Source organism: Talpa europaea, assembly GCF_964194135.1.
Source record: "Talpa europaea genome assembly, chromosome: 10".
Classification (NCBI taxonomy): Eukaryota; Metazoa; Chordata; class Mammalia; order Eulipotyphla; family Talpidae; genus Talpa; species Talpa europaea.
The window spans coordinates 52,215,075-52,231,168 of NC_140077.1; the positions used below are offsets into that span (position 1 = coordinate 52,215,075).

At 38.6% G+C, this 16,094-nt stretch overlaps 1 protein-coding gene across 1 annotated transcript in view; it reads left to right on the forward strand.

The window, feature by feature from the left end:
* Positions 1–5,195: 5,195 nt before the first annotated feature.
* The window catches only part of SLC16A9 (solute carrier family 16 member 9), a gene marked incomplete at its 5' end in the record, with an annotated part of 29,049 nt that continues 18,150 nt past the window's right edge, over positions 5,196–16,094 (forward strand). The window contains 2 exons of the mRNA XM_084244436.1: positions 5,196–5,391; positions 15,565–15,708. Of these exons, the coding sequence (XP_084100562.1) occupies positions 5,196–5,391; positions 15,565–15,708 (340 nt within the window). The remainder of the gene's footprint in view (positions 5,392–15,564; positions 15,709–16,094) is intronic.

Below are 16,094 nucleotides of genomic sequence, written 5' to 3' on the forward strand. Positions count from 1 at the left end.
GCTCTGGCCCTGGTGAATTCTCTCACCCTCCTGTGCTTCTGACTGTACCCAGTGCTTGTATAAATAAATAAATAAATAAATCTTAAAAAAAAAAAAAAAAACTGCTTCAGAACTTAGAGAATGAAGGAACATTCTCAAAATATTTTAAAATATCTTTCTGTTAACAAAACATATTTAAAACAAAAGACATAGAAATTTCAGCTATGAATTAAAAATATCCTCCCTGCTCCCCAGTATAAACAGATGTAATCAAGGTAGTACATTAATGAGGAAAGATTTAGCCACGTACTTCAAGAATGGTTAAATAGTAGAAAAGACAGATTTTATTACATTGCAAGTTATCATCATCATCATCATAATCATCTCCCTATGTACTTCTAAGACAATTCATGAAACATAAAAATTTTTTTCATAATGACACCAAAAATGGGAAAAAAAATATGAACACTTTTTCAACTTTGTGAAATAAATCTAAGTTTTAAGATTTATTTATTTATTTTATACAAGAACTGGGGTACAGGTCAGAAACGCGGGAGGGTGAGACAATTCACCAGAGCCAGAGTGGGGAGCAGAGCAGGCAGATGGACTGAAGACACTGCTGAGGGGAGCAGCGGGCGGGCAGGAGAGGTCTGCTGCGCCATGTGGGGTTCTCCCTGGGAGGCGGGGAATCAAACAAGCGCTGCAGAGGCTGTGGACAGCTTTGTAGAGCAGCGCTCAACCTCTGGGCCACCAGGGAGGCCCCTAAATCTAAGTTTTAGAGGCAGCAACCATGACATTTGAAGACATTCCCATGAAAATAGGTATATATATATATATATATATATATATATATATTCGTATTTTTTAATATTGTTCTGGATGTCCTGTTCAATGCAAAGTCAAAAGAAGGAAATTAGAAGAATTCAAAGTAAGGATCAATTATCACTCTTTGTAGATGACTGTATGACTGTATTGTATATTGGATATACCTAATAGAATCATCCAAAAATCTATTTACTGAGGTCCTCCATGGTGGCCTAGGGGTAAGTCTCAGTGCTATCACCCAGACTGCCTGAGTTCAATTCTGGGCCCCGGAGCTAACCCACATATGGTACAGCAGACCTCTCCTGTCTCGCCTGCTGCTCCCCTTAGCAGTATGTTTCAGTCGCTCTGCCTTTTCTGCTCCCCACTCTGTCTCTGATAAATCCTCTCACTCCATGTATCTCTGGCATACACCACAGTTCTCCTACAAAATAAATAAATATTAAGAATGTGATCCAAAATTAGTATACAGGCATCAACAACTTTTACATATACAAACAGAATACAAATCAAAGAAATAACCCCAATTATAATATTAGAAAAAGGATAAAATAGGGTCTCCCTGGTGGCGCAAGGGGTTAAGAAACAACCTGTGAAGCTGTATGCAGCCACTGCAGCTCAAGTTTGATCCCCTGGCCAGGGAGCTACTAACAGGGCGCAGCAGACCTCTCCTGTCTTGCCTGCTGCTCTCTCAGCTGTTACTTTAGTCCATCTGCCTGTTCTGTTCCCCACTCTGTCTCTGGTGAGTCCTCTCACCCTCCACACCTCTGGCCTGTAACCCAGTTCTTATATGCATAAATAAATAAATCTTTAAAAGAAAAAAAATAAAATACTAGACAAAAAGCAATGTTGGGAACAACTTTAAACACTCAAAATAGTAGACTAATGAATAAATGGAAAGGCATGACATTCTGAGGGTCAGCATCATAACAGGATTGATTTTCTTTTTTTTTTTTTTAAGATTTATTTATTTATGCATACAAGAACTGGGGTAGGGGCCAGAGGTGTGGGGGGTGAGAGGACTCACCAGAGACAGATTGTAGAACAGAACAGGCAGACTGACTGAAATACACTGTTGAGGGGAGCAGCAGGTGAGTCAGGAGAGGTCTGCTACACCATGTGGGTAGCTCCCTGGCTGGGGATCAAACTCATGCTGCAGTGGCTGTGGATAGTTTCATAGGTTGTGTCTTAACCCCTTGCGCCCTCAGGGAGGCCCCAGGATTGATTTTCTTAAATCAATTTTATCAATTTCACTCAATCAGGTTTTGTTTAGAACAAGACAAGCTGATTCTGATATTCATATAAAAAATTGTCAAACAAGAGGTACCAAGAAAATATTGAAAAAGGTATGCAATCTTGAGGGCCTCCCCTGGTGGCGCAGTGGTTGAGCGCTGGGCTGTGAGGCTGCCCTGTTAGTTCCCCGGCCAATGGCGAGGGTCCCCCCCCCCAAAAAAAAAAAAGTATGCAATCTTGGAGAGAAAGCAAAGGAACTTAGCTCCACTAGAAATTAAAATGTTAAAAAGATTTCTTTAAAAAGACATATTAATAAAATTAATGTAATAGTAAGTGAATAGAGAGATTAATGGGAAAGAATAGAATATCTATAAATGTACCTATTGTATGTACCCAAGAATTAGATAGGAATTACAGAATATTTTTAACCTATGAAATGACAGCAGCATTCATGCAAATACAAGTTAAAACTATATTGAAATACTGTAATGGAATACATTTTTGAAAACCAACAAATTGGCAAAAATTCAAAAGTTTTACAACACATCCAAAATTCTTTGGGGTGATGTGAATTGTTTCAATCCCTTGAAGTCAACTTGGTAATACTAATTATAATGATGAATGCAAATACCCCTCTGACTCAACAATTCCTCTTTTGAGTTTTATATAACACATAAACATATTAAAAAAGATGTATGTATATATGAGATTATTCACTGCAGCAGTGGTTTTCATTGTAAGTCATAGGGTACTGGTTAAGAATTGAAGAGCCAATTGCTGGAATACACTGTAACATTAAGGAAAGAATGAGGAATGGTACAGTGTATTGATATTAAAGGTCTTCAAGATATTTGTCAAGTGGAAAAAAAAGTAAATCACATATAAATGTATACAATATGTTATTGTTTCTGTAAAACTCTAGAGGAAATCATCTATACATGAGTTTGCTTATGTATGCATAGCAAATTCTGGAAAGAGATAAAAGAAGTAATAAGTGTGTGTTACCTATAGAAGATAAGAGGATTAGATGGTAAAGTGGAAGTTCAAGATATTTTCAGTTTTTTCATTTTGAACCATGTGTATGTTTTGCCTGTTTGATAAGTAGATAAATAAACAAGTGTACAGTCATATGTACTTATAAAAAAAGACTGAGGATATACATATTGATAGGGGAAATCTCTCTTAAGGGTACTAGATGACTAAAACAGGCATGAAATAGAATTTACAACACAATGCTTTTTTTTTATTGTTATCACAGTAATTATCATCTTTATTTTATTTTTTTTGAATAATAAATTTTATTTTTATATTCCCCATACAATTGCAACCCCCCCATTCTGACCCCAATCCCTCCCCTCCCACCCCCCACTCCCCAAAAAGTATCTCTGGTTCATAGCTTTTTGTTGATTTTGATTTTCACTTTCTTATAGTTATTCATTTTCCTGGTCCCTTATTTAAGTTTTCTAGATTCCTGCTCTGAGTGAGACCATCCGGTATTTTTCTTTTTCTTTCTGGCTTATTTTGCTGAACATGATCCTTCCAGCGCCATCCATGTTGCTGCAAATTGCATGTGTTTATCTTTTTTGAATGCTGAGTAATATTCCGTGGTATATATGTACCACATCTTCTTGATCCAGTCATCTATTTTTGGGCATTTGGGCTGTTTCCAAAGCTTAGCTATTGTAAATAGTGCTGCTATAAACATAGGGGTGCAGGTGTTCTTTGGAATTGATGTTTCTGTGTCCTTTGGGTAAATACCTAGGAGTGGAATTGCTGGATCATATGGAAGCTCTATGTTTAGTAGGTCCAGAAATCTCCACACAGCTCTCCATAGTGGTTGGACCAGTTTGCACTCCCACCAACAGTGCAGAAGAGTTCCTTTTTCTCCACACCCTCGCCAACATTTGTTGTTGCTAGTTTTTTTAATATGTGCCATTCTCACTGGTGTGAGATGGTATCTCATGGTAGTTTTGATTTGCATTTCCCTGATTACAAGAACAACACAATGCTTTTGTTGAAAAAGAGCCTACTGTAAGACTGTTTAGTTTTGCTTGTGTCTGTATGAAGAAACTCTGCAAGATACTCAAGTTGGTGAACGTTGTGCTCTGTTGACAGGGCACAAATTCCCTTTAGGAATGAAAGATTTCTTGCTCCAGGGGCTGGAGGGCCGCTGGCAAATAGCCTTCAACCGACAGCTTCTAAGGGGATAGATTACAGTAATGCCCTCTTCCTGGGTGGCACACTCAATGTATGATCAACATGGGGCTAGGAAAGATCAGCTCCCTCGTCAGACTTAGGACATTCATGAAGAGCCATCCAGTTTCAGAAATTCCCTTTCTTTTCTTTTTTTGTTGTCTTAATTTAATCAATTAGTTAATTTATATAAGACTATTAATTTTTATTGAGGTAATGTTAGTTTACAATAATGAGGGTATAGGTTCGTACCTCTTTAGATGTATGTTAACACATCACACCCAGTACCAAAGCACCCATAATCACCCACCGCAGTTCGCTGGACCCTTTCTCAGTTTGTTCCACACCTCTACCCTCCTCCTTGGGTAGCCTCAATTTTGCAGTCAGATCCAAGGATTTGCTGTGATTTAGTTTTGTCTATTTCTTTATTTTGTTTCTTCATATTCCACATGTGAGTGAAATCATATAGTATTTGTCTTAATCCTATTCCTTTTCTTAATACTGCATATTAGTTTACCTTCTCCCTCTGTTTTGTATTCCTTCCAAAAGAAGAAAGTGGTCCTAATATACCCCCTTCCTGCTAAGTGTCTGCTTCTTGGGGAGCCCCATGGGTGACAAGAAACCAAACAATCATCTCCTGTGGTTGAGTCAGGGTGGGAACCAGATAAATGGACACAAATTTGGGAAGGACACTTTTCAATTTATGATTTTTAATAATTAAAGAAAATTGGAATCATGTGGATGTATTATTTAAATCATGAAAAAATGGTAATATCATACTTGATATGTCAACAATAATTTTTGTGCTTTTCCATATATGTTTATAAAGAAACTTTTTTATACTTTAATTTAGGGGGAGATATTTTTAATCAAAATGTTCTGCCCCACCACACTCTCAACATGCTTTTCTTTTCTGTTTGTTTTTCTTTAGGATCTACAGAGAATCTTCTCCTTGACTTTACCTTACAATGGAATTTAAAAAGTCACCTGATGGTGGATGGGGCTGGGTGATTGTACTGGTCTCCTTCTTTGTTCAGTTTTTGTGTTATGGATCTCCGTTAGCTGTTGGAGTCTTGTACATAGAATGGCTAGACGCCTTTGGAGAGGGAAAAGGAAAAACAGCCTGGGTCGGATCACTGGCAAGTGGAGTCGGTTTGCTCGCAAGTGAGTAGCTAGATGTATGCTTCCTTTTACTTGTTAATTTTTTTTTAAAGATTTATTTATTTATTTATACAAGCACTGGGTACAGTCAGAAGCACGAGAGGGTGAGAGAATTCACCAGAGCAGGGAACAGAACAGACAGACTAACGAATTACACTCCTGAGGGGAGCAGCAGGCGTGGCAGGAGATGTCTGTGTGCCATGTGGGACCCTCGCCTGGTGGCCAGATCGAACCGGCGATGCAGAGGCTGCGGGCAGCTTCGCAGCCCAGCGCTCAACCGCTGCACCACCAGGGAAGGCCCTTACTCGTTAATTATTCAATTATATTTGCTGCATCATTAAATGCAGCAAATGTACAATGCATAGGTGTCTATTTTTTTAAACCATAACATATTTTCCTGCATTCGCTGCGATTACCACAATCTCACTGTAATAAGTATGTGTGAAAAATAGGAATCCCTAAGATATTCATCCGTTTCTTTGCTACTATGAGCTAGGTAGTGTACTAAATATTGGAAATGAAGATAAGTAGCAGACATATCATTCCTGACCATAAGAAGCTCATAGTCTGAGGGACACACCTATATTTCCATGAGTAAGAATGGAATACAGGGAGATGAAGGCTCCAATCCAGGTATGCCCAATGAATACTTGTGACTAAAGGACCATATGACTTTCAACAGGACTGTAAACACTTGCAGTCCTATATGATTCATAATTATTCCTCTGACTCAGATGTACCATAGTCAACTTGAATGGCCTATATTTGTGTTACCGTCATAAGAAAAATCTGACGTGGCAAAGTATGGTCCCGTGTCACAGTAATGATACTATTAAGGATTTTAATATATCAACAGTGTAGTAGTATATACAAGACATATTTAATATATTCAATATTGCCTCCTTATAATGCTTTCAAAAGTATTATTAGTGATAAACATTTACAAATGATGTAATAGTGATTCCTATTTTTTTTTTTTTTAATTTTCTAGAGGCATGTCTTATTTATTTATTTATTTATTATTTGTTTGTTTGTTTGGTTTATACATGCACTGGGTACAGTCAGAAGCGCGGGAGGGTGAGAGAATTCACCAGAGCCAGAGCGGGGAGCAGAGCAGGCAGAAGGACCGAAGTACACTGCTGAGGGGAGCAGCGGGCGGCAGGAGAGGTCTGCGCGCCATGTGGGACCCTCCTCCGGTGGCCGGGGAGCAATCGGGGATCGAACCGGCGCCGCAGAGGCCGCGGGCAGCTTCGCAACCCAGCGCTCTACCGCTGCGCCACCGGGGAGGCCCTGATTCCTATCTTTATTGATTAAAATCATAACATTAAGATTAGGACCCATAGTTTGAACTTTGCAGTAATATTTAATGATCATCAGTCTAATTCACTTGAAACTATTTAATCCCACTTCTACTAATATTGTAGTAGCCCTGGGTCTCTTCCTATATGTGAGAAGCTTAACATGATTTGGGGAGCAATAACAATCTCCATTCTTGGGCAAAATAAGGACATTGAAAGTGATGATTTGCATAGTATTAAATGTGTTGTCTTTCTTGATCATTAAAAGGCACTGCTTAAAGCAAACAAAACAAAACTGTTGTTTGTAACTGATGTATTACCTTGTTAAGTTATAAACAAGACTTGAAGAACAATGCTAGATCATCTGGCTGTGTCAGATGCGATAACTGGCCATAATTAAACAAATGAAAATAATACTGTCATTATGAACTCAGGAGAAACAGGAAAAGTTTGTCCAAGATTTATTTGAAAGAGTTTTTCAAAATGTGAAATGTTTGTAAGCTGTCAAAGTACAAGTGAATGATAATGATAATTGATATATTAATAAAAGACTGAAAATACTGATTTCTAAAAAAATATATAGTATGAGGAGGTGATAATTTTTTAATGTTCTCTAATTAATCATCATTCCTATTAACAAATAGTAAGTTAAGCAGAAGTGTGATTATCTTACCTTCCAGCAAGGGTCAAAGGGTAATTGAAATGATTTCTCAGTTTGCACATACTCAGAGAACAAAGCTTCTTTTCACAGTCAGTCCAGGTAGGAGTTGAGAGTTAAGGGAAGCTGAGATCTCTTATTGATGGATGGGACATTGGTGGCAGAGACTGAAAAATGAACTGCAAGTTACACTTCCTCCAGATTCATAGGTGCATGATCACTGTCTCAAGAGCGAGGGCATCACCTTTCACTTGTAAGCAGGACCAGTTGGTCCTACATAATTTGCAGGCACCACTGCAGAATGAAAAGGCAGAGCCCCTTGTTTTAAAAAGTGAAGAACAGCAGAACAGTAGGTCAAGTGTATGACCCGTGTAGACTGGGCCCACTGTGACTGCATATGTTGCAAGTCCACGAAGCTAATTTTGCTTGTAAGGTCTGGAGAGAGGGAACGTGCCACCACATATATTTGTTCATGGGAGAGAACAAATAGATGGGAGGAGCATTGAACTGAAGTCAGAGGCTCATTCGAGTCCAGATGCCACCACTTTTTAGCTGAGTAACCTCGGGTAGTTACTTAACTTTGGCTGGATGTAGAGACACTTATATCAGCTAATAAAAGCTTTTGAAGAATCATGATGCCAAAGGGTTCAAGAATGAGGAGGTAGTAGGGAAAAAATAATGTTTGAAAAGTTACCATGTATATATGTTGGGTGTGCACGCACCCTCACATATTTTATTTGGTGTCCGCTGAACATATGTGATGTTGGCTTCCCTTGACGTTTCATAGCATAAATTAAGGCATAATCCTGACAACTATGGTATTAGCAAAAAGTGTCTGGCAACATATGAGCCATAATAACCCTCTACTTTATTGACAATTTTTTTTCTATAGAGGCAACAAACAGGTTGAAACTATCTTAGAAATGGAAAAAGTTTATCTCATGTTAATAACCCAAATGGTTATCAGTGTTTCTTAACCAGAGAGATAGTTAGAATCATCTATAGAAAAATTCTAACCTATAATTGCCTGGATTTGACCTTCAGACTTTCTAATTCAGTGGTTTTTTGATGGAGCCCAGACATGTATTTTTTTAAAGCTCCAACTATCTCTGGCTTAAGCTCTTTCTTAGATTTCAATCTCATACTTCTTGCTAATTCTCGGAGATATGATTTGCTCAATTTATTGATAAAGAAAATTACTGGGCCTCCCCGGTGGCGCCGCGGTTGAGCGCTGGGTTGCGAAGCTGCCCGCAGCCTCTGCAGCGCCGGTTCGATCCCCGGCTGCTCCCTGGCCACAGGAGGAGGGTCCCACATGGCGCGCAGACCTCTCCTGCCGCCCGCTGCTCCCCTCAGCAGTGTACTTCGGTCCTTCTGCCTGTTCTGCTCCCCGCTCTGGCTCTGGTGAATTCTCTCACCCTCCCGCGCTTCTGACTGTACCCAGTGCTTCTATAAATAAATAAAAATAAATCTTTAAAAAAAAATCTTCTTTAAAAAAAGAAAGAAAGAAAATTACTGTTGGTTTTGGCTTGAGAATGGCACTGCTCGTGCCATATAATTCATGAAAAATAAATTGCGTCCAATGACACTGCTTTTGACAAAAAATACAAAAATGGATATCTTTACCTCCTTTTTGTTAAAAGATGATTTATACATATGTATATACATATTTAAACACATGGTTGATTTTGACAAAAGGTGGAATATATATGTTTATATCTCAGTTGCTCTTAAATTCGAGCATGTATATAAATCACTTGAGCTTGTCTGAAAGCCAGTTTCCTACTGGAATGGTCCCAGAAATCTGTATTTTAACTCCTCAAATGACTCTGAGGCAGACAGGCCATGTCATACCTGGAAACATCTGTTATTTTCTTTACCCACTTTTATTTAGAGAAGGTATGGTGGGTGTGTCCTTGACCAGTTCTGTAATTTGACCACTGGAACTTTGTAATTGATCAGGACACAGTAGAATAAATACATTTTCCCTGTACTATAAGCCTACCACAGCTTCAATGCACCCTCCTAGCCATACCACCATTTTTGGGACTCTCTGAAAACTTTCTGGAAGAGAGAAATGCATAGTTGATTTAGATTCCAAAAATAATCTTTTCCCAAAGTTATCTTACAATAATTACAAGCTGGAAAACCATATTGTGTTTCCAGAAAAATACATTTTGGAATGTATTTTCATTCCTTTATTAGATATAACCATACTTCACCCAGAGCAAGTTTCATTTCCTTGGCTCCAGATACTCTTCCTCTTCTAAAATCATAAAACACTTGACCGGAACCTTTCTTTCTTAGGTTTTATTTTATTTTTTATTTATTTTTTTTTTTAGAGGCATGTTTTTCTTTATTTGTTTGCTTGTTTGTTTTTTTTTGTTTTTTGTTTATACATGCACTGGGTACAGTCAGAGGCGCGGGAGGGTGAGAGAATTCACCAGAGCCAGAGCGGGGAGCAGAGCAGGCAGAAGGACGGAAGTACACTGCTGAGGGGAGCAGCGGGCGGCAGGAGAGGTCTGCGCGCCATGTGGGACCCTCCTCCGGTGGCCGGGGAGCAGCCGGGGATTGAACCGGCGCCGCAGAGGCTGCGGGCAGCTTCGCAACCCAGCGCTCTACCGCTGTGCCACCGGGGAGGCCCTCTTTCTTAGGTTTTAAACTCTTGATGTGTGTTTCTTTTGCTTTCTGGTCTAAGGTTCTGGATTGTGTGTGGTCTTTTTTGTGTCTTCTGCCATATGAGATTCCCATGCTGTGCTGTCCCATAGAATGATCAGGTGGCTACTGAGCACTGGAAATGTGGCTAGTTTGAAATGTGTTATAAATGAAATAAACACATATTCGATTTCAAAGACTGGTACAAAACAAAACAATGTAAAACAGCTCATTAATGATATTGAAATGATATTGTTTTGGATTTATTAGGTTAGCTAAAATGCATTCTGAAAATTATTTTCACCTATTCTTCTTTCTTCAATGTAGTTACTAGAAAATTTAAATTCTGTATGTGACTCACATGTGTGGCTTCTTATATTTCCATTGTGTAGCACTGCTCTAGGGGACATTTGGTAAATAAGGAAGGAAGGACAATGATCAAATATTTACTTTTTTGTTTAATTGATCCAGACTATGTTAATATTACTAACATACTCTTTAGTGTAAGGGGTTTATTCTTCCTCCTTGCTAATTTTAACAGTGAAAAAAAAAATTTCACTGTGTTGTTTGTTCCTAAGTTACTCTGAAGAGCTGAAGGAAACAATTTCATAACTTTCTTATAGAGAATTCTGACTTTTTCTTAAAGATTTATTTATTTATGCATATAAGAACTGGGGTACAGGCCAGAGATGTGGGGGGTGAGAGAATTCTCCAGAGACAGAGTGGGGAACGGAACAGGCAGATTGACTGAACTATACTGCTGAGGGGAACAGTGGGTGAGTCAGGAGAGGTCTGCTGTGCCATGTGGGTAGCTCCCTGGCAGGGGATAGAACTTGTGCTACAGTGGCTGCGAATAGCTTCATAGGTTGCCTCTTAACCCCTTGTGCCAACAGGGAGGCCCAAGAATTTTGACTTTTTAAAAAAGATTTTATTTATTTATTTTTGTGTAGAAGGTGCAGGCTAGAAGTGTGGGTGGGGAGCAGTACAGGTTGATCTATTGAAATACACTGTTGAGGGGAGCAGAAGGCAAAACAGGAGAGGTCTGTTGTGCCATGTGAGTTAGCTCCCTGGCCAGGGATTGAACTCAGGCCCTCGAGGTGGGCCTTCAAGGTAGTAGCACTGAGACTTAACCCCTAGGCCACCAGGGAAGTGCAAAAATTCTCACTTTCTTAGAACATCTCATTCTTTCCGTTTTCTAATTTGCACATGATCATTACAAAACACTTTTGCAGTTAGTTTTCATTTCTCTTTTTTATTCCCCTCAATTGCTGAAAAGTACATCAATTGGTATGATTTGCAAATGGATATTATTAAATTATTTTTTATTTGTTTTATTTTGTATTTAAGGGGCTGCAATGCTCAAAATCCTATCCTCATTTTCCTTTCTTCATGCCTTATTTTCACTTGTAAGTTTATTCCCTAAAATAGTTTCTTACCTTTTTTGAGTGAATGTATCAGCACTGTGTCAAAAGTGTTGCCAGGTCCCTACAGCAGAGTAGAGTATTTATGAGAGAATACAGTGTCTCTTAAGAGCCTTGCATATCCTTCTAGAAAGGATAGAATTGTTTATCTTTTTGCACCACGCATGCCACCTGCCATCCTTAAACCTTTCTTCGTTAGCTGTCAATTCTGCTACTGAACATTTAGCTCAGGATTTTCAGTTAACCCAACAGTCAAGATTAATCTCCCAAACAGAAGGTAGCAGTAGTAAAAATGTCTTCCAAACACTAATGTATATGCAGCTGTAAGTTCAAGAAAAGTTTTCCCTAACTGTATATTTAATGTAAAAAAATGATATGTAGTGTGTATGTGTGTGTGTGCCTGGATCCCACTGTCTCCTTATTATCTTACATTTTACTCTAAAATTATATCCTTCTCACTATTTCCTTATTAAAAGTTTCCTTCTTTAATGACAGTGATAATAGACAGTTCATTCATTTTAAAATGGCATTACTTATCAAAATAAAAAATTCACAACCAGATGATAAGGCTCTTTTCCCACTTTTTTCTAAATATTTTAAGGTCCCAAGGTATGGAATCCTGGGTTCATGTTAAGAGTTAACAGCTTTTGCTCCAAAGGTTCTTCCTGCAAAATGAAAGACCAGAAGCATCCTACAAAACATCCCCTGAGGGCAATCCCTTGATTCAGTTCATCACTTGAAACCAGTCTTGTGATGAGGAATAAGGTAGAAACACTCTGGTTCTGAGGATAAGAATAAAATAATTTTCTCTAAACTTTTTTTAATGCCAAAATGTGTATGAGTAACACATTTTCATCTGCCATAAATTCATAAAACTACTTGAGCTGAATTAATTAAAAGTACCTTGATGTCTAGAGAAATGTATGCACTGACCGAAATACTTCACTCTTGGGAAAAATATTGGACTGTCTTTGACCTTAACCTTGTTATTTATTAGCTGCGGACTCTTGATCAAATCATATAATCTTTCTGAACTCCAGTTCATCATTTTAAAAATGAGATGTTGGACCATTTCCAAGGTCTCTTTTAGCTATGAAATTATTTATCTTTAATCTCTATACCAATACATTTTTCTCTAAGTAAGCAGCAGATGGCAGCGTGAAAGTGGGGAATTTATTTTCATTTTATTTTTAAAGGTTTATTTATTTATTAAAGGTTTATTTATGCATGCAAGAGCTGGGGTACAGGCCAGAGGCATGGGGGTGGGGTGGGGTGAGAGGATTCACCAGAGACAGAGTGGGGAACAGAACAGGCAGACTGACTGAAATACAGTGCTGAGGGGGAGCAGTGGGCGAGTCAGGAGAGGTCTGCTGTGCCATGTGGTTCAGCTCCCAGGCTGGGGATTGAACTCATCCTGCAGTGGCTGTGGATAGCTTCATAGTGTTGCCTCTTAACCCTTTGAGCCACCAGGGATGCCCCTATTTTATTTTTTAAGTAAATATTGTAGATTATTATAATTTTTTAAAATGAGGTAATGTTGGTTTACATTGTTGTTTGAATTTTGGAAGAGAGAATATGCCCCTTCATGTGTTATTACCATAGTGCCCCTTTCACCAAAGCACCCATAGTCCACTAGCATTGTTTATCATGTCACCTCCCCACTTTGTTTTTACCCCTCCCCTTCAGGATTCCTCAGTCTATAATCAACTTTCAAGTGTTAATTTTTAAATTTGGTTTTATCTGACCCTTTGTTTGGTTTCTCTATAAGAGACACCATCGAGTATTTATATTTCTCATTCTGACTTACTTTGTTTTTCACAATCCTTTCCAGCTCCATCTATGTTGCTGCAAAAGGCATGAATTTGTCTTTTTTGATCCCTGAGTAGTATTCCATTGTGTACATATACCCCATCTTTGGAACCTGGCTCTGCCACTTATTATCAATGAGATTGTAGGTTGATTACATCATCTTTCTGTGTGTGGTTACTTAAAACAATTTATTATTGAAGTAAAAGGTATGTACAGAAAAGTGTATTATGAGAGTATCAGTTGGTAAATTTTTCACAAACACCCATGGAATAAACACTTTCACATCCAGAAACAGAACATTAGCCTGGAATTTGAACTGGGCTCCCTTCTAGTTATAATTCCCTACTCCTTTCCAACGATAACCACTATCCTCACTTCTAACCTTAGATTAGCTTTGTCTGTTTTTGTTCTTTTTATCATTGGCATTACACAATGTGTACTTTTTTGTGTTGGGTGTCTTTTTCTTCACAAATGTTTATGAGATACATCTGTTTTGCTATGGGTAGTAGTAGACCATTCATTCTTATTGCCATATAATAGTCCACTGTAGGAATATGCAGGAATCTACTCACACATTATACTGCTCATGAACATCTGAGTCTAGTTTTTGGCTAGTATGAATAGTTCTGTTATGAACATTTATTTTTATGACATTTTGGTATAGGCATTGGGTGAACACACAGAAGTGGGATTCCTGGGTTATGCAGTATGTTGTGTTTGACTTTAGGATACAATGTTTGAGTATTTGCTCCACATCTTTCCTAACCTTACTATTCCCTGTCTTTAGCTCTCCTAGCAAGTGTGTTTTTTATAAATTGGGAATAATAGTTTGTATCTTGAAAGATTCTTGTCAAGTCAAAGATTCTTGTCAAGTCTTGTTAAAGTGTGTTATTTTGCTTCTGATTGATGACTCTTTGTACCATGGGCTTGGACAACCTCTATGAACTTCAATTTCCTTCCATGTAAATGAGACTAGTAGGCTGAATAACCCTTAATGTCCTTTTATTTTAAAAGACTAAACTCTGTGGTTATACACACTTTTTGGGTAAGGTGTAGTGGGAAAGAATTTCACTCTCTCTTAAATCCTATTATATGAGCAGTTGCTAATTATGTATCTAACAGGTTCAGGTAATGGTCACGTCTGCTTGTCTGTTAATGGAATATTTTCTCCCCTAAACTTCAGGTTACACATGGAATATAGTGCTGTACTGACTCATGTCTAATGGGTACAGTGCTCCTCTACTTGACCCCACCTCTTAGAATATTCTCTACGAAGGTAGTAACCAACTCTTCCCTCCTCGTCTGTCCATTGGGGCACTATAAGCTACATTCAGTTTTCAAGTTGATTTCATAATCACTTGTATGAATGGCCTTGTGCTGGAAAGGAGCTGTTGGTAGAAAAGATTCATGGAACACACAGGAAACAAAAATCCTCAGAATCATATGCTGGTTCAGCAGGTGGGCTGAGGAATGAGACTGTTGGGTTTTTACTTCTTCCTCTGTAACTACTGTGGTGGCTGCTGCTGTTGCCACTGTCATGTCTGCAGTAATCGGGCACTTACTTGTACCAGGCCTTGTGATCACCATGACATCTGTGCAGTTACTTGCCCTCTCAGTAGCACTTTGAGGTAGGTACCATTATAATTCCAATTTTCAGATGAGGAAACTAAAATACAGATCAATTCAGTTGCCTGAAATCAAACAGCTGACAGGTAATAAATAGAACTCACATTTGAATAAAGTCTGACTCCGGAAGCCCTGTTTCTTAACTATGTTATCTCACCATCTTAAAACTTTAATTCTTGTTAAAAACTGAGGAAAACATGGGCCTCCCCGGTGGCGCAGTGGTTGAGCGCTGGGCTGCGAAGTTGCCCCCAGCCTCAGCAGCACCGGTTCAATCCCCAGCTGGTGAGGGTCCCACATGGCACGCAGATCTCTCCTGCCAAACCCACTGCTCCCTTCAGCAGTGTGCTTCGTCAGTCTGCCTGTTCTGCTCCTCGCTCTGGCTCTGGTGAATTCTCTCACCCTCTTGCACTTCTGACTGTACCCAGTGCTTGTATAAATAAATAAATAAATCTTAAAAACAAACAAACAAACAAACAAAAAACTGAGGAAAATGATAGTGTCTATCCCAAGGCTGCAGTAAGATTTGGGTGTAATCAGATTGTTTAAATGAGGCACCCAACATAGTGTCCAGCCCATGGTAAATACATGGTAGATGTTGATGATTGTTGCTGTTATTTTATGATGGATGGAAATATTTTAAACTTATGATGGATCATATAATTGTGGAAAGTAGGCTATTGTTAAGTAATGAATATGTCCTTTATTATTTTAGGTCCTATCTGTAGCCTCTGTGTCTCATCTTTTGGAGCAAGACCTGTGACTATCTTCAGTGGCTTCATGGTGGCTGGAGGCCTGATGTTGAGCAGTTTTGCCCCCAATATCTACTTTCTGTTTTTCTCCTATGGAATTGTTGTAGGTAAGAAACCTGGTACTACCACTTTTCTAAGCATCAAGAGTTAAACACTGTTACATTGGTTTATTATTCATATTTATATTATTAATATAAGAAGTGAAAGTGTTCAGTAATAATTTACTTTCAAAGACTCCATCACCAAAAAAAAAAAAAGTTGCTTTAATAAAATATCCACCCATTGAATCAACATATTTGAAAGAATAAATGTGTTTTAACATACACTTCATGTTTACTTGTAAGGTGCAGGGAGGCTTTTCATTTCATCTTGTCTTTATAGTACAAGAAAGGGAAAGCAGTAGGGAACATGAAACTTGAGTGCCCCTGACATCTGTCACTTAGGAAGTGGTCCCTTTCATACTGGGGGCTGAACAGGGCACTCTGGAGCTGTT